The following is an 18,213-nucleotide window of genomic DNA, read 5'->3' as shown; positions in this document are numbered from 1 at the left end:
TTCAACTTAGGAACATGTTATATTAGACTTTTTTACATAAAAGTAAACTATATTTCGTTTTCAACATAAAAATTTCGGACATTTTTTTCCTTTTTTAGCTTTGTTTTATGGAAAAACTCGTTATATCATGGATCAAATGGTTTTAACAATTTCTCAATACGTTTTCACGGTTTTGTTTTGAAAACAAACAGCTCATTTGTATGATTTGGTTGCTATGTTGTCACTAGATCCACGTGATTTTTAAAATCCAGGGAGCTAAAATGTTGCGGATCTCATGGTAAGACATTTCATAGATAGGACATTTCATAATTCTTATTAACCCTAACCTTTCCTTTAAAAATTCTTCTCTGTTAATGAAATTATCTATGATGATATGTCCCAACACCGTTACAAAACTAGGTTTAAATCAAGTGTAAAATCAAGAAATTGATCTTTGAATATTCGAAACTCTTAAAAGATCTTAAAATCATAGTAAAACAACTTTTTTTTTATTTTTTGTATATTTTCATAATTATTGTAAATACCGACCAGAGATTAACATTTTTATCATAATTATCTATAGTTTAGAAAAGGTGTTCTTTCTTTTATATTGTTATTAAATGATTATCACAAAAGTTAAAACTAAAACATGTTCCTTCATCAAAATATTTTATACAGGGTGTCTCAATAAACATGACATTTGAAGGACGACACGAAGGTCGTCTTCAATCCATGGTAGCTGTTAAATGACAACATTTGTATTAAAGCTTTTAATAAAGTGCGATTTTTTTTCGATAAACGACGACCTTTTAGTCGTCCCTAAACCGTCATATTTTATGGGACACCCTGTATCTTAGAATCCGAGATTTAGAGATAAAGAAGACTGTGTCTCTCCCATTCGTCTTTATACCATTCAGAAGCTTTCTCCATATCCAGGTTATAGTGGATAGTTAGCTCATCACCAGCTTGAACAGGTTTAAGGGTCCTGTACAGTGTACATAATAAATATTATGTACAGGTTTAAGGTTCCTGTACAGTGTACATAATAAATAGTATGTACAGGTTCAACGGTCCTGTACAGTGTACATAGTAAATATTAAAAACAGGTTTAAAGGTCCTGTACAGTGTACATAGTAAATATTACAGACAGGTTCAAGGGTCCTGTACAGTGTATATAGTAGATAGTAAATACAGGTTCAAGGGTCCTGTACAGTGTACATAGTAGATATTATATACAGGTTCAAGGGTCCTATACAGTGTAAATAGTAGATATTATATACAGGTTCAAGGGTCCTATACAGTGTACATAGTAAATATTATATACAGGTTCAAGGTTTCTGTACAGTGTACATAGTAGATATTATGTACAAGTTCAATTGTCCTGTACAGTGTACAGTGTGCATAGCACTTATTATGTACAGGTTCAAGGGTCCTGTACAGCGTACATAGAAGATATTATGTACAAGTTCAAGTGTCATGAACAGTGTACACAGTAGATATTATGTACAGGTTCAAGGGTCCTGTACAGTGTAGATAGTAGATATTACATACAGGTTCAAGGGTCCTGTACAGTGTACATAATAGATATTATATACAGGTTCAAGGTTTCTGTACAGTGTACATAGTAGATATTATATACAGGTTCAAGGTTCCTGTACAGTGTACATAGTAGATATTACATACAGGTTCAAGGTTCCTGTACAGTGTACATTGTAGATAATATGTAAAGGTTCCAGGGTCTTGTATAGTATAAATAGTAGTAATTATGTACAGATTTAAGGGTCCTGTACAGTGTACATAGTAGTTATTATGTACAGGTTTAAGGGTCCTGTACAGTGTACTGTGGTAATTATGTACATTTGCAAGGGTCCTGTACAGTGTACATAGCAAATATCAAATACAGGTTCAAGATTCCTGTAAAGTATTCATATTTGTAATTATGTACAGGTTCAAGGTTCCTTGACAGTGTACTCAATAGATATTATATACAGGTTCAAGGTTCCTGTATAGTGTACATAGTAGATTTTATGTACAGGTTCAAGCGTCCTGTACAGTGTAAATAGTAGTAATTATGCACAGGTTCAAGGGTCCTGTACTGTCTACATAGCAGTAATTATGTACAGATTTTAGGGTCCTGTACAGTGTACATAGTAGTTATTATGTACAGGTTTAAGGGTCCTGTACAGTGTACAGTAGTAATTATGTACAGATTAAAGGGTCCTGTACTGTGTTCATATTAGTAATTATGTACATGTGTAAGGATCCTGTACAGTACGTGTACATAGTAGATATTATTTATATGTGCAAGGATTTACATTGTACAGTGTTCTAATTAGTAATTATGTACAGATTTAAGGGTCCTGTACAGTGTACATAGTAGATATTATTTACATGTTCAAGGGTACTGTACAGTGTACATATTAGTAATAATGTTTAGGTTCAAGGGTTCTGTACAGTGTACATAGTAGTTATCATGTACAGGTTCAAAGGTGCTGTACACTGTGTTCTGTACACTGTACAGTGTACATTGTAGTAATCATATAATTTCTTAGAACTTCATTAAGACGTTTTAAAGATATCGACAACTTAAAAAACTTTTTATATTTTAAAATTTTTCTGGTCTTTTTTTGTTAAAAATTTACAAAATATACGCAAACAAATACAGTTGATTTACCTGACAGCTGGTACAAGTCCATGTACAGGATGTTCTGCATTATCCCATGCACAGTTTGGATTAAAACTATGGTTTAGTTTGTGTGCTAATGAGGCGGTGTAGGTTTTACAGCTCTGATACTAATATATTAATATTATTTTTCAACTCTTCAACTTATTGGGATTTCTTTGCAAAAAATAAGATTTAAAGAATCTACATTGAGAACCATAAAACACTGCAAAAGGAAGACGGCATTAAAGTAATATTTTAGTGGTTTTGATGCAGTTACAAAGCAAATAGTTTGACTAATAACTTATATTTTCACTTATTTAGTGAAATGGGTCTGTTGACGTGCACATCGTTATGTCTCACATTCGTTAGACCATTTAAAACATAATTTGTGCCTAAAAGTCGTCTTTCTACTTCAGAGTTTTTTGGTTCTCACTGTTCTTTTTGCAAAAAAAAAACCGAGTTTTTCTGCAAGAACAAATTTATCCCTACAAAAAACGATTTTTGTTCTATTTTATCTATTTATCATTTAATGTTTTCCATATTAACAAAAAAAAAAAAAATTCCGCTGCATTGTACCTTAGTTGGTATATCTAGATGTTTCGCATCTTTATCCTTCCTTAGATTAGATTCAAGGTATATTGCATATCCGGTCTCATCCAGTTCCCCATCAATACTTTCACCAACACAGAGCCTTAGTCCGTTATAGTAGCTCACTATAGTTCCAGCATCAATATCAACTATATAGATAGATGGTTTAGCCCGTTATAACGTAGCTCACTGTAGTTCCAGCATCAATATCAACTAGATAGATAGATAGTTTAGTCCGTTATAGTAGCTCACTATAGTTCCAGCATCAAAATCAACTAGATAGATAGATAGTTTAGTCTGTTATAGTAGCTCACTATAGTTCCAGCATCAATATTAACTAGATAGATAGATATTTTATCACTATCTCTTAGATAGATTGCATGATTAAAAACTTTTATAGTGAATTTCAGTGAATAAACACGAAACTATTTACCTTTGGCAAAGAGTCCTTCCCCTGCCCCTTCCATCCCTGATGCCTTGACCGTAACAACCTTGGATTCGTATGGGTCAACTAGGTGATATGGACAGCTAAAATCCTTCAGGAAAACCAGTTTATTAAATTAAAAATTACACTCTGAGTTTCTACTAAAATATGGCCAGTGCACCCTCTAACGCGAAAATCTTACAGGATTTTGCCAGACATTAGACAGTTCTTTAAAACTAAAAATATATATAACAGAAATAATCTTAAACTGTATCTTTTAACAGTCAACCCTAAAACATGTTTATTGTAGGTTGGCATGTTCAAGTCTAAGTTATTGATAGCTAATTTTAAATACAATGTACTGTGAGTACACATACACAATCTTTGATCAAAGAATTAAAAAAATGCTTATGCTTTTATTGTACTATAAACTGATTCCTTGTTTGTGGATATCCATCTTTTGTAAATCCTGAAAAAGGGATTTAGATTCAATATAAAAAAATTAATTTTATAAAAGAAAAGAAAATTATCATATTCTTAAAACGATTTTTTTATTTTCAGAGAATTTGAAAGGTTTTTTTACTTTACAACGACAATTTTATCCTTTAATGTGCACAGATTCAAAACATGTTTTTGTTTCTTTAACTCAAATTTTCATGGAAGAAGATAATAAAAGATGACTATATCCTAACTTGTCAGAAATATTCGGCTTTAAACGATTTATTTTCATTTGTAACTTCTCTGCATGAGTAATTTTTGCATTTTTATGCTTTTAAGAAAAAATGGAAAATTATCAGAGTTAAGCATTTTTGGAATCAGGAAAACGACGGTATTTTCCACATTTTTGATCAGATCAAGATTTCAAGAGTACAGTCGTAAATCTGGCATTACCATCACTTGAAATCACGCTTATACAGTCGCTTTCAGACTTTTAGAAGAGTGGGACTGTAAAATATGAGAACCGACTTTCAGACTTAGAAGAGTGGGACTGTAATATATGAGAACCGACTTTCAGATTTAAATCATGAGTTTGAATGGTCCAATGAGTATAAAAATTGTAATTGTTTAGGGGATTTTCAACGCCAACAAAAGAAATATGCTAAAATGTGGTTTTTCTATTCCACAGTTTTATGGGTCCCGCTGTACCTAAATAAAATAATAAAATATTCTTACTTATCTGATGTTGACTCAAAGGATGGAACCAAGACATCATTGATGTATTTGAAACCGTTTATTTCAGCAGGATGCGCAGATACTAGTTCACCTGGGCCCGAAATTCAAAATAGTATCTTAACATTTGTGTAGATTTTATTTATAAGATTTGAAAAAAATTGAGAATATAAACAAACTAAATAAAATAATAGTCCATAATAAAAATATTGCTAAACACAAAACTGCCTAACCCCATTTCTGAAACCTTGGTTCCAAAACTGGTTTTCATAACGATACCCTGTCTTAAGTTTTGGGTTCAGAGCCGAAATTTAAAAGAGTATCGTTGAACGAAACTCCAGAGTTTCTTTTTTGGGGTCATAACATTTGTGTAGATTTTGATTTAAGAAATTTTAAAAGAGTGAAGAATATGAAGAAACTAAAGTTAAATAATGTTTCATAAAAAAGTATTGATATCCACAAAATTACCTAACCCCATTCGGGAAACCCGGGTTTCAAAACTGGTTTTCATAACGATTCCCTGCCTTAAGTTTTGGACACTGTATACAGTGTAGTACAGTAGGAAAAAACGGACTTGCAATTGCTCAGATCATTGAACACAATTGCTTTAACAAACTTTAGGAATTACAAATTGCTATCTTGGCTTTGTTTTTAACCTTCAGGAAGATATTTTGTTTTTGGAGTAGTACCGATACAATTCATTTATTGAAAAATATTATTTAATTTTTTTTCTTCTCACCTTGGATAAATTCTCCCAGCAGAGCAGTTTTGAGATCGGGGAAGAGATAAGCAATATCAGTTCCTTTAAAATAAAATAATAAAATTATGCTTTTATCTCCTAAATCCGTGTTCTTTATTATTAAGCTTTTTTTATGTACTATCCACTTGACCTCCAGCTATCTTCTAACTGACCTGCACTTTCCAGTTGACCTCCCGCTACCTGTAAATTTTCCTGTACTCTCCAATTGACCTCCAGCTACCGGTAAATTGTACTGTACTATCCGGTTGACCTCCAGCTACCGGTAAACTGTACTGTACTATCCGGTTGACCTCCAGTTATCTCCTAACTGTCCTGAAATATCAAGTTCACCTCCAGCTACCTTTAAACTGTCCTGTATTATCTAGTTGACCTCCAGCTACCTGTAAACTGTACTGTATTATCTAGTTGACCTCCAGTTACCTGTAAACTGTCATGTACTCTCCAGAGGGCCTCTAGGTAACTGTAAACTGTCCAATTAACTCTCTAGTTGACCTCCAGCTATCTATAAACCGTCTGGAATATATAGTTGACCTCCAGCTACCTGTAAACTATCCTGTACTATCCAGTTGACCTCCAGCTTCCTACAAACTGTTCTGTACTATCAAGTTGACCTCCAGATATATCTAAACTGTCCTGAACTATCCAGTTTTTCTCCAGCTACCTGTAAACTGTCCTGTACTATCCAGTTGGCCTCCAGCTACCTGTAAACTGTCCAGTACTATCCAGGTTACCGACAAGCCAGCCATCTCCACGTATTTTCTTCCAGGTGAACCCTGCAGGAGTTCCAGCTCTATACCAACCAATATAATCTAGATTTCCATCCAGTGTTACTCCTCTAGATATTATCAGAGATAGACTGACAGATCGAAGAGAACTATTCATAAAATTGAAAGTCGTTGTAAAATTATATCATAAAATCCTATAATCTGTTTTGTGTTCATTCATTCGAATTTAAAGGTTTACTGAAGGGTTTTGTAAATAACAATCCATTTAAAGAAGGGAGATGCCATATTTATAAAGGCTACCCTTTTTTTCTTTATCTGATCAATAATGTGAAATATATCGCCTTCTTCTATCTAAAAATGTTTAATTCTGATGATTTCTTCCCATTTTAGCTGCAGCAGTAAGACGCAAGTTATTTTTGTAGAGAAACCACAATTGAAAATATTTGATTTTAAAGATTTAAATATTAATACCTCATTCATGTTTAATCAGACAACGCTTTGTACGGTTGTAAATCAGACAGACTACTCTATAAATGGAGAGTCACTTCAGAGTCCTTTGAAACACATCTCTAATTTCAAGTTTAATATTTAAATACCTTAATTGAAAAGAATTGTATTTATGATTGAAATAAAGGGTCGTTGTTTTGAATAAATATTTACCTGGCAGGACCATGAAAGTATCCATGTTGGAACCAACCCTCTCTTAAATACAAGATTTCAAATTAACATTACGAACTAGAAAACTCTGGAATAGGAAACCGACTTAAAGGGAGTGTAAGCGAAAAATGAAAGGGGGTATAGGCTCAACGCGATAAAAAAGCGCTTTTGATCACTACTAATCTTACTTGTATCTGTTGCGTCTATAAGGAGAAAATTGTTAAAGACGTCTAATACCGAATAACTTAGCGCCCATATAAATTTAGAAAATTTCAACATACGACTTAGACCGTAAAAAATCAATTTAATTTCAAACAAATCATTCAGATATTACAACCTATAGTCATCGATTATCTTTCGCCGCATTTATATATATTTGATATTTCATAATATGTTTTAATTGTTATGATCTGAGAGTTACTTTTAAAAACATTTATTCCTATTTCGAGGATTTTTGGTAATGAAGACGACATTTTCATATTTTCTAGGAATGTTCGAAAACAAGTTGTCCTTTTCGTTGTGTTTTAAATCAAGAATAATTGGTAGAAATATTGTATTTTTGTCTGAAATGGATTGGATATTTTGGAAAATGTTTGTATCTTTTGGGTTATCATTGGTTATAATATGGTCTAGAAATGCAAAACTTTGTATATTTACAAATCGCGAGGCCGCGAAGTTTAAAGGGAACAAGCCTGAAGATAATATATGCATATTATACTCATTGACATCATTGTTTTGCTTAAGAAGATCTATGTTAGTGTCTGAGAAAATATAGGATTTGTAATTACTGTTATTGAAAATTTCTAAGAAAGATAATAACTCGTTAAAAAATGGTTCAAAGTGATACTGAAATATTTGTTAGATCTGTAATAAGACCCAATTAAAAGTATTTTGTCTAACCAAGCCAAGTATCTACGATTCAAATTTTTTTTCCAATATATTGCAACACCTCCCCCTTTTGAGGTTTTTCGTGAATTTGTAAATAGTTTGAAAGCTTTGATAAAAAATAAGTTAGGTATAGAGACATCCCATAGTTCTTGTAAAACTAAAACTGATACATTACCTCCTGATTTTTCGATTCTATCAAGAAATATTTTCAATTCCTCAAATGTTGATGGCAGACTTTGAATGTTTAAACTAAGGACATTTAATCCGGTAAAATTTCTAATGTTTGATACGAAATTGTTTTCACTTTGATATGTATTTCTAAGCTCAATGTTTGCAAAAAAAAAATCGGGACCCATCATATTTGTTGGATCTAGATAATCATTATTGCTCGTTTTTATTAAGGAAACCTATATAATTTTTCACATCTTCAAGATCATCATGGTCGTTTTTTATTCAATTTAAAAATAATAAAGTTGTAATATCTTTCTCGAAATATGCATGTAATCCACCAAAAAGGGTTGAAAGGAGATAGGATAGGAAGAGGATGGAATTGTGTAAGCGATGGGAAAAAGCTGTGTGTCATATTGATAAACATGCTCAAATAGAATACTTTGGTTTTCCTGTACAGTTCAGTATGCAAATATTAGAAAGGTTGGAAAGGCCTTTAAGAATCAAAATATTAATTTTAATAATTTCATAATCTTGAATTTCCTTAAAGATGCATTTAGCATGAAAATCTTCCCACGCCCGGACAATATTCCGTCCTTGTATTCTCCAGTCAGATGGGTTACTCCGAACTAGAAACAAGATAGGGATTACTCCGAACTAGAAACAAGATAGAGATTACTCGGAACAAGAAACAAGATAAGGGATTACTCCGAACTAGAAACAAGGAATGATGGGTTACTCTGAACTAGAAACAAGGGAGGGATTACTCCGAACTAGAAACAAGATAGGGATTACTCCGAACTAGAAACAAGATAGGGATTACTACGAACTAGAAACAAGGGAGGGATTACTCCGAACTAGAAACAGAGAGGGATTATTCCGAACTAGAAACAAGGGAGGGATTACTCCGAACTAGAAATCCGTGTACCTGTTCAAACCTTGGTCCCAGGATGGTTCCCCATCCTTCTCTTCTCCCTCCTCTCCAGAAAGCTTGGATCTCCTCTCCGTTCTTCAGTTTTATATAGGTCTGTCCGTAAAGTTTCTCCGGCCTTACCATAGTCCATGGTTGTTTTCAGGGTTGTACCTGACTACACCAAACCGGAAATTTCCATATATTCGCAATCTGATAGCGTAGATCTTTAACATTTTAGTAAAGACCTCCAATAGTCAACGTTTGAAATTACAAAGGTCTACAACAAAAGATTGCAAAGATAGCTATGTAGATATCAAGATTATTAAGTTTATGTTTGTGGCAAGTGTTCAGTTCCTTTGACTTATGTTACACTACCTGAACAGATTAATAACTCATAATTTAAAATGAAAAAAATAAAATTAAAATTAAAATTAAAATTTAATTTAAAATTAAAATTAAAATTTAATTTAAAATTAAAATTAAAATTAAAATTAAATTAAATAAAGTCTAATTCAATAACATACAAAAAAATAGCGCAAAAGAAATTTTTGCAATTTAAATATGAATATTTTGTGCATATTTTAATCAGAACGTACAAAAACGAGAAGGGTGATTTGGTTTGATTTTTAAAATTTCTAATTAATAGTACTATGGTTTTCCTGGAACAGTTTTCTATATATTCAATCTTGTCTTTTAACGGAGGTTCATACACAGCACCATACGGGTCACAAACCTACAACAGAAATATAAAATAAACTAGTTTTATTAGGTTTGTGAATAATTGATGAGATTGTATGAATTTAAATAGTAATAAATAAAAACTTTGGCAAACATTTAAACCGTTTTAAAAAATAAAATATTTAAATCTTAACAGTTTTAGCAGCACTAGGTTTGTTTTTATTCCTCCGAAAAAACTGAAAAAAAAACTTTTTTGTAAACAAATATATTGGGATCCCATTCTGGTTTATTTTCCTTGGATGGTTTCATAATTTTCATATCTTTGCAACACAATGTTTTAGACCTTAGATATTTCAAACTATGAATTCTGTTAGATCAAATAATTTTAGTTTGAATATCTAAGTTCATCAAGTTGCAAAGATATAGTAATTAGTAGATTTGAGATTTTGGCACAGACTCAATTTATTACTCGATATTTATTTGATATTTTTTTTACCTTAAATTTAGGATTTCCGGAAAGGGCGTCAGATACAGAAAGTTCCTACAGAAAAATGTTTAGTTTTTAGTTTTAGTTTGGAACTATTTATTTTTACCTCAGGTTCGTTATTGTAGATAAAATCCAAAGTTTTTGATATTTTCTCCAACCACTTTTTTATCTCCCCCTCTACAAAAGAATATTTTTTTAATTGTTGAAAAAATTCTTGAAACAACATTTTTTTATCTTTTTACCTATTTTTGTAGTTTTATCTTCATGTTCTTTAATCTCAGTTGTGATTGCCATTTACTTTTTTATTATATCTGAAAAATTCGTTTTATCTGAAAATTCGTTTTATCTAAAAAAGTGATTATATCTGAAAAATTGATAACATCTGAAAAATTAATAATATCTGAAGCTACCCGGCGTTGCCCGGGGATTTTCAAAATCATCCAACACTCTGCACTAAACGACCTCATTCGCACAAACGGTTAATCTTAGGGATATGTCACCCAGTCCAGGGGCGTCAATATGACATTTTTTATGTTTGTGTCGACTCTCTATTAAGTATAGTACGGTTTGTAATCAGCGATCAGCTAATTGGTAACATAAATACATACAATTTTGACGCTCTGCGGCTCTACTTTTTACACGTATATAATCTTCTGTGTTTTATAACATCTTGTGATTTTTAAGCTTTTATGACGTTTATTAAGATATATTGTCCTCTCTGTTTCATTGAGCGTAAAAAAGACTGAGGTTTATAGAAAATGGACCGTCACCACAATTTAAATATATCTCTCTATTTGTAAATTTTCCTAGATATTGATATGTTTAATTGCCCATTTTTAATAATAATTATCAATGTATCCCCCTCCCTTTGTAGTTTGTTGCTACCCCTCCCATTTGTATCTAGTTTGTTGCAGTTACATTTGCTGTCTTCGGCATTTGCGGAGAATTGTTAAATAACATTTTATATACGCATACACTGAGCTTTCTTGTCCTAGATAGTCGGAAAACTGACCAGTGAAAACACAGTTAATATAAGTTATATAACAACGCATATAAGTGTTGTGCCAAGCCTCCCTGCCTTTTCTGGGGTCCGGGCATAACATTATATACAGGGTTACCCACAAGGAATAAGGATGAGTATTCAGAGACGATTGAACGTAATTTTTGCTGTCTGTTTCCTTAAATTCATAATTTCCTGCAACTAAAAACTTCTTTCTTTCTTTGTCAAATTTTTAAATAAACAATTTGTAGACCCATATTTTGAGAGTTTTAAGTCGTCTTTACAGTCTCATTCTTTTGTGGGTAACCCTGAATCTTAAAGAATGTACAGCTGTACTAGTACTAGATATTTGTTAGCTATATATACGCATACGAGCCAGCTGGATAGGATTTTGTACCGTACCAGTCAGCTGGATAGAATTTTGTACCGTACCGGCCAGATGTATAGGATTTTGTACTTTACCGACCAGCTGGATAGGATTTTGTACCGTACCGGACAGCTGGATAGGTTTTGTACCGTACCAACCAGCTAGATAGGATTTTGTGCTGTACTGGCCAGCTGGACAGGATTTTGTACTTTACCATGGCCAGCTGTATAGGATTTTGTACTGTACCGGCCAGCTGAATAGGATTTTGTAACTCCATTAATTTGTACAAAGAGAAGATGCTCACAGTAGGCCACAATTAAAAATTGAAATATAAGATAGTAGAATTATGTCTGCACTCTATAGTCCCTTTTACTATATATCTAGAAAATCCTCAAAGTTCTTCAATGTTTCTCTAAAGGAATTCTTATTACAAAATGAGAGTAAAACAAAATTAAGACACAGATTTATATTTTAATATTTGTAAAATTAACAATTAGCTCTGAATTTTGTCAAGCTAATCAAAATTTATTATTGACAAAAATTAGAATTTTTTTATTGAAAAAATGAATGTTTCTTTATACACCTTTAATCCGTGTAAATGTATACGGCTTGATGTGCAGAAATAAACTCGAATTTAACCGAACCTTTCCACATTATTGCTGACTTGTGACTAGGTACATTAACTTAGGAACTGGCTTGGTGCATTCTATATTTTTCATCAATTCTTTTTATCAATTCTTTTCATCAATTCTTTTTATCAATTTCTTAAAAATTTTCTTAATAAAAAAAATAAAGTTTTAAAAGTATTTTTATTTCTTATTTCAAACACTTAAAAAAGCAAATATTGTCATTTTAATGATTTGACCCATTCAAATATAAGTAGTAAGAGTTACTACTTATGAGATTTTATCCATTAAAAACACTTTTGTTTTTATTGTTTTTTTTTTTTTGAAAGTTTAAGCTTATTTACATTTGAATACTTTGTTGCACTCAAGACATACGAACTCTGTGTATTTAGAGAACTTCGTTCCTCCCTCTCCTCCCTCTTTGTGATTTGTGATTATGTGCCGTTTTAGAGAATCTCTTCTTCTAAAAACATAAACTTTATATAATTTCCGACTGTTAACGTAATTACATTTTTTTAATGTGTCATCTTCGATATAATATCACGTTAGTCATTTTTAAGCCTTTCATGTTTGTTTGAAAGTGTCATCGAATTTATCTACAGTTTAAAATAAAAATCCTTATGAAATATAAGAAAAGTGTACAGACAACTGTCAGGGGTATATATTAATCAAAAACTCATTCCTTTCAATGTTGAACCAAAAATTGTACGCATGAGCAGGACGCATTTAAAAAAAAAAAATTTTACTTGCTGAATTGGGGAATATAAATGTTTGTTTTTTTGGTAAAAAGTATCAATAAGAAGAGAAAAACATCACTTCAGATAAAAAAATTTTAAAAACATACACCCCTGACTTTTGTAAATTTTAATAACTTACCCAAAACATTTTCCACAGTTAAGGATGGAACAAACGTACATATCTTCGACTTCTCCACAAGATTTCTTATTCCTGTTTAAAGCTTGCTTATGTTTGAAACTTTTAAAACAAACATTGCACAAGAAACCTGCAAAAAAAACTAGTTAAATAACAAAAATTTAGACAGTTTTCATCTCAGTTAATAAGTGCTTAGAAAGATTTTGGCTTCCTGGTTCTGGATCTGCGAAAGTATGGGGATCCATGAATCCGGATCCAAGAAATAAAATATCAACCAAAAATTGCAAAAGCTACTTTTTAACTCTCAAACCCCAAATCGGAACTTTTAAAAAAGAGAGAATATGAAAATTTCCTGCTTTCTTAATGGTTCATCAAATGTTAGCATAAAAATAAGCGAAAAAAATAAGAAAAAAAAATTTAAATTTTGCGTCGTTAAAAACTTTCAGTGAATCTTAAACTAATGACCTGATCCGTATCTGAATCAAAATTTAATAATTTAATCGCAAGCACTGCAGTTATATCAGAAATTTTACTCTTACTGGTTAACATTTTATGATAGTTTGTCAATAATTTTGAAGAATGTTTTTGTATATATCTACCGTATAGTATGTATTTACTGGACACATACATCTACTAACTGTATAGTGTAAAAAAACTTAATTTCAAAACTCTAATAATTTAAGTTTCAAATGTTAGATGAAAAAAAAACTTAGGTTCTTGAGTAACCGTACTTGCTTCCATATATACTTACATCCGTATTCCCAACCAGGTCCATCACGTTCACCAGGTGGCCCTTCTGCTCTTTCTTGTCCAATCCCTCATCCACCACGTGTTACGCCACCAGCACTTCAACGTTCTCAGTCATTCCTTCCTGGTTCAACAGTTAGAAGATATCTCGAAAAGAAAGAAAACTATATACACGGGGAAAAAATCAGAGTATTATAAAAGTACAGGAAGTATATCGCAACACATAGTAAGAGTAGTAAAATACAGAGAAACACAGCATAGTATATATTGAGAGCAGTACAGCACACTCCTTTAATTTTTCATCAATTGGAACACTGAGGTTCCAGCCCTCTCAGCATGCTGGCTGGAGATTGTTATTCTGTAGTAATATCTGTATAATGGGATATATAAAATCAGGAAAAATAACTTTATTTCTTGATTGCTTGTTTTTGAGTAAATTGCTAAAATATATCAAAGTATATTTATAAATCCTTTCCTAACAGGGTCACTGTGTCAGATCTGAAAGCATGGATCCTGAACCCGACCCCGTGGCTTATCAAATTTTGATTTGAACTGAAATATAAATAGAAGCATGAGCTAGTTACAGGTAAAATATAAATGCATTTATTACAAAATCTTGTTTTTGTGATAAAATAAATCTTAAAAATAAAACCTAGGAACTGTGAAAGAAGTTGTCAGATTTTGATAATTTCTAGCTTTTTGGAAAGCCTATTGGAAAGCAGATTGGACAAGTTTTGCAAAGAAACTTTGCAAATTATGTCCATATTAATTATTAAAATTTGCAAAATGTTTTCAAATTTTTTAATGGTATGGTCAAAGGCTTTTCAAAATGTAACTTTTAATGTTTTATGGACATCTTTTGCAAACTTTTTTACTTTATAGAATTTAACAACAAAAAACCCAAATTTTTCAAAGAACCGTAAAAAGTAAGACATTTTGTAATATCTATATAAATTTTATTAGCAGCTGGTTGAATTTTTGAATGTAGACTCATTTAATTGCCTAGGAGCTGGAAATGAAGTCCGATTGTCAAAATCTCTTTCCTGAGACTTAGAACCTCTGAAAAGTGACCTCAGTCGGCTCTGATCTCCGGCCTCCTTGGACATAAACATAAACATAAAAAATCAAAAAATCCAATTTTTGACACTTTGTTTTGGCATCAAAAACTTGAGTAATTTTTTTCTCTGTTTTTAGTGTATTCTGGGTGTCATTGAGAGTCTATATTAAAAAATGGGCTATTTATTTCCAGCAAGGCCGGAGATCAAAAATCAAGCCGACGGAGGTCACCTTTCAGAGGTTCCAAGTCTCCGGAATGAGATTTCGACAATCAGACTTCATATCCTGCTCCTAGGGAATAATATTACATTAATTTTTAAGTTAATTAGGTATAAGGGGTAAAGGGTTAATACAAAATATTTTTACTTTAAAAATGCAAAGCTCAAATTTGCTGACTTATGCTGTATGCAAGATTATTTAAGATGCAGGGGCGGATACAGGATTTAAGTGAGGGGGGGGGCAAGATTTTTTAGGAACAAAAAAATGAATAATTAGGAACAAAAAATCGTGCCGCAGGCGAAATTTTTTTTGACTTAAAAGACTCAAAAAGAGTCAAAATTAATGACTAAAGACTAAAAAACTAGATTTTTAACTTTAAGGAACAAAATTAACAGATTAGAACAGGAATTTAGGAACAATTAAAAGATTGTTTAGGAATTAGGAACAAAATTAAAGGATTCGGACAGGGATTTAGGAACAATAAAAAGATTGTTCAGGAATTAGGAACAAAATTAAAGGATTAGGACAGGAATTTAGGAACAATAAAAAGATTGTTCAGGAATTAGGAACAAAAATAATGGATTAGGACAGGGATTTAGGAATAGTAAAAAGATTGTTCAGGAATTAGGAACATAAATATTGGATTAGGACAGGGATTTAAGTTGGGTCGGACACAGTATTAGCAACAGGAACAATAAGAGGAACATTAGCAAATTAAAAACAAAAAGAAATTACTATTTATACTTAAATGCATCAAAATTAGGACCAATATTATAATTATGATAAATGAGTATTGATAAAGGAACATTACTAGATATGCACAATATTATAACTTAAGTCTAGTTTCTTACAAATTTCTAATTCTAAATTTATTGTTAACAATAACATTTACTTGTTGTCGTTGATTTTTAAATTAAACTGAACAAAAGAAATTCAAGATTTCCATTAAATAAAAATAGCTTGAAATTGAAAAACACATACAATATATAAAATTGGGAACATTTTTTGCCTCAAAATCTCAGGGCCTCCCTGAATCTTTCAGGGGGTGGCGAATGTCCCCCGCCACCCCCCTGTATCCGCCCCTGTTAAGACGTCCAACAGTCCATCGAGTTTTAATATGTAAACTACGAAAAAAAAATTTGAAAAATTAGGTGTAAGCGTAAGGAATATTAATGAAATAGATGCAAGCACTAGTTTTTAGAAAATAAATTATTTGGTCAGTATTTTTAACTTGTTACAAACCTTAAGCTTATCCACTCGATGCCTTTGAGGAATAACAACATTTGTTAAGTTGTAATTTACACAAGCTAGATCAGAGTCTTCTTCACAATCTTCCATGACAGCCTAAATAGATTTCATATCAATTTCATTTTAAATGGTGGACTTAAAAAGGAAATAGGGAAGGATTTTTTATCTGGTAATTTTGGCTCACACAGGAAACTATGCATAACCTTTCAGGGGGGAGGGGGACCATATGCTTTCCCACATTAAAAACTTTTCTGTTTTGGAGAAAATTAAATTTAAAAAACCCAAAATGAGATTTAAAACATTAAAACGAATGCTTGAAAACAAAAATTCAAAAATCTCATTAATGACCTCTGACCCCACGACAGTAATCACTACATGAGGGGAGGGGCTGGGGGGTAATCAACTCTAAGAAATAATTTTCACCCCTGATTTTCTTTTACCTAAGTATAGATAGGGTTATCTGAGTGTGTAAACGAAAAATTCTTGACAAGTTTAATTTGAAAAGTTCTTGTTAAAATTGCTTTCGCGACAATCAGATCAATCTTCGACCCTGGAGGCACCCCGGTTGGAGAATCAGACAGCATCGTAACTAAAAAAAATATTGTTTAACTTGCACAATTTAAAAATAAAATTTAATTAAAAATTGTGAATTTACATAATTAGAACACACAAATTGCATTCAGGGTGAAGAATTAGGGTAGAGTGTACATAATTGTTACGGTAGGCCTTGTCCGGAGGTAAGTTGTGTATGTACTATGTGTATTTTGTATTCAAGAACTTCAGTTAAATATAACATAATCGTACATATTTTACTAGAAATCTCGCCCCCCCCCCCTTGAAATAGAAAATATTGACATACAGGGTGCTAATCACAAAAATAAATTTAGATGCTTTAAAAAAAAATTACCCAAGAGAAGAAATATTCACAATATTTGCGATGTTAGAAAACATCTTGGGTGAAGAGGATTACTGATTGTCTGAGGAATAACAAGAGCGTTCCATATGTTTATAACTATACGCTGGGTTAATAGGAGTTAATAGTGAGTTTAAAGAAAGGAAAAAAGAAATTTTCATGGTTGACAAATTTGTAAATAAAAATCAAAAACATTCATACATTTGTTTGATTTCAAAATATCAAAATGTTTTATTTAAATATCCTTATTTCAATTTTAACTCCCTCAAAGGTATGACGATGTATTCCTAATACGTACTGGGAATTTCTCATGTCGTAAATATTTAGCATCTTGTGTATCTTGATACAAAGAAATCCAAGTGCTTTCATCTTAGTCTCTGAGGAAACACCAGTTTCTTGCAAACAGGTTAGGTAGAGTCACATGAGCCTACAAACCTAAAATATCATATTGAAAAAATAATCGTAAATAATTCTGAATTTTATCACAAGACAATTTATATTATGTTTAAACGTAAATCCTTGAAATTTTCTAATTCTAATTGTGCTATTACATTCTCCAATGAGTTACTATAAAAAAATCATTAAAGTTTACATAATAAGAAAACCGGAACGGAACCTATAGTTGGGATATTGCTTGAATTAATTATTTTTATTAAATAATCCAAAAAATTGTAGATTGTTGTTAACAGTTGTAAATTGTACCTCTGCAGAGGAGCGGTATTTATTTGAAATACAAGCCCTCTCACTGGTTTGAATTGAGCAAATGCCGCATAAATGCCTCAACTTGGGGGCTGAACATTTGAGCTGCCTTCTGGTCTCACTGAACAAAAAAATTAACCAGATCAGAGTTTAAACTTTGAATGTTCACAACGCAAATTTAGTTATCAATTTCAAATGTCTATCAAATGTTGTAGTGTTGTAGTTATTATTCTAATGTTCAATGCTTATAATTTAGAAAATCATTGGATTTTTTTTTAAATGAATAATTACCCCCATCCGCACCACCTAGGCGGTCATTTTGAAAGTCCTTTATTTTGAGTCTTGATTCAGTACTAAAAAACT

At 31.8% G+C, this 18,213-nt stretch overlaps 1 protein-coding gene and 1 long non-coding RNA gene across 4 annotated transcripts; both read right to left on the bottom strand.

The window, feature by feature from the left end:
• Positions 1-500: 500 nt before the first annotated feature.
• On the bottom strand, positions 501-10,450 carry LOC111699142 (histone-lysine N-methyltransferase SETD7). 3 transcript variants are annotated; one of them, XM_023469728.1, is made up of 15 exons: positions 10,345-10,449; positions 10,209-10,279; positions 10,112-10,156; positions 9,597-9,670; positions 8,953-9,073; positions 8,568-8,653; positions 6,972-7,013; positions 6,288-6,421; positions 5,566-5,628; positions 4,830-4,920; positions 4,095-4,125; positions 3,666-3,768; positions 3,221-3,381; positions 2,654-2,772; positions 501-964 (listed from the first exon to the last, which is right to left on the bottom strand). In XM_023469728.1, the coding sequence occupies exons 1-15, from the start codon at positions 10,394-10,396 to the stop codon at positions 847-849; spliced, it is 1,311 nt and encodes a 436-aa protein (XP_023325496.1). In that variant the 5' UTR covers positions 10,397-10,449; the 3' UTR covers positions 501-846. The 3 variants fall into 3 exon arrangements, with proteins under 3 accessions (XP_023325496.1, XP_023325497.1, XP_023325498.1); XM_023469729.1 differs by lacking the exon at positions 501-964 and adding an exon at positions 2,091-2,157; XM_023469730.1 differs by lacking the exons at positions 501-964; positions 2,654-2,772 and having other exon boundaries at positions 3,353-3,445; positions 10,345-10,450.
• A 1,821-nt stretch (positions 10,451-12,271) lies between these two features.
• Positions 12,272-14,081, bottom strand: LOC111699146 (uncharacterized). Its single transcript, XR_002764692.1, has 3 exons — positions 13,720-14,081; positions 12,972-13,098; positions 12,272-12,558 (listed from the first exon to the last, which is right to left on the bottom strand). It is a non-coding gene; the product is annotated as an uncharacterized LOC111699146 (long non-coding RNA).
• Positions 14,082-18,213: the final 4,132 nt, after the last annotated feature.

The sequence above is a fragment of the Eurytemora carolleeae genome, unplaced genomic scaffold (assembly GCF_000591075.1).
Source record: "Eurytemora carolleeae unplaced genomic scaffold, Eaff_2.0 scaffold37, whole genome shotgun sequence".
Taxonomy (NCBI): domain Eukaryota; kingdom Metazoa; phylum Arthropoda; class Copepoda; order Calanoida; family Temoridae; genus Eurytemora; species Eurytemora carolleeae.
This window is presented reverse-complemented; position numbering and strand designations above follow the sequence as displayed.

Coding starts and splice junctions, on each gene's coding strand:
- LOC111699142 (XM_023469728.1), bottom strand. CDS start 10,396: ATGGCAATCACAACTGAGATTAAAGAACATGAAGATAAAACTACAAAA. Junction 3,769..4,094: donor GATGGATATCCACAAACAAG/GAATCAGTTTAT, acceptor GTTTTCCTGAAG/GATTTTAGCTGTCCATATCA. Junction 3,382..3,665: donor GGAAGGACTCTTTGCCAAAG/GTAAATAGTTTC, acceptor CTATCTATATAG/TTGATATTGATGCTGGAACT.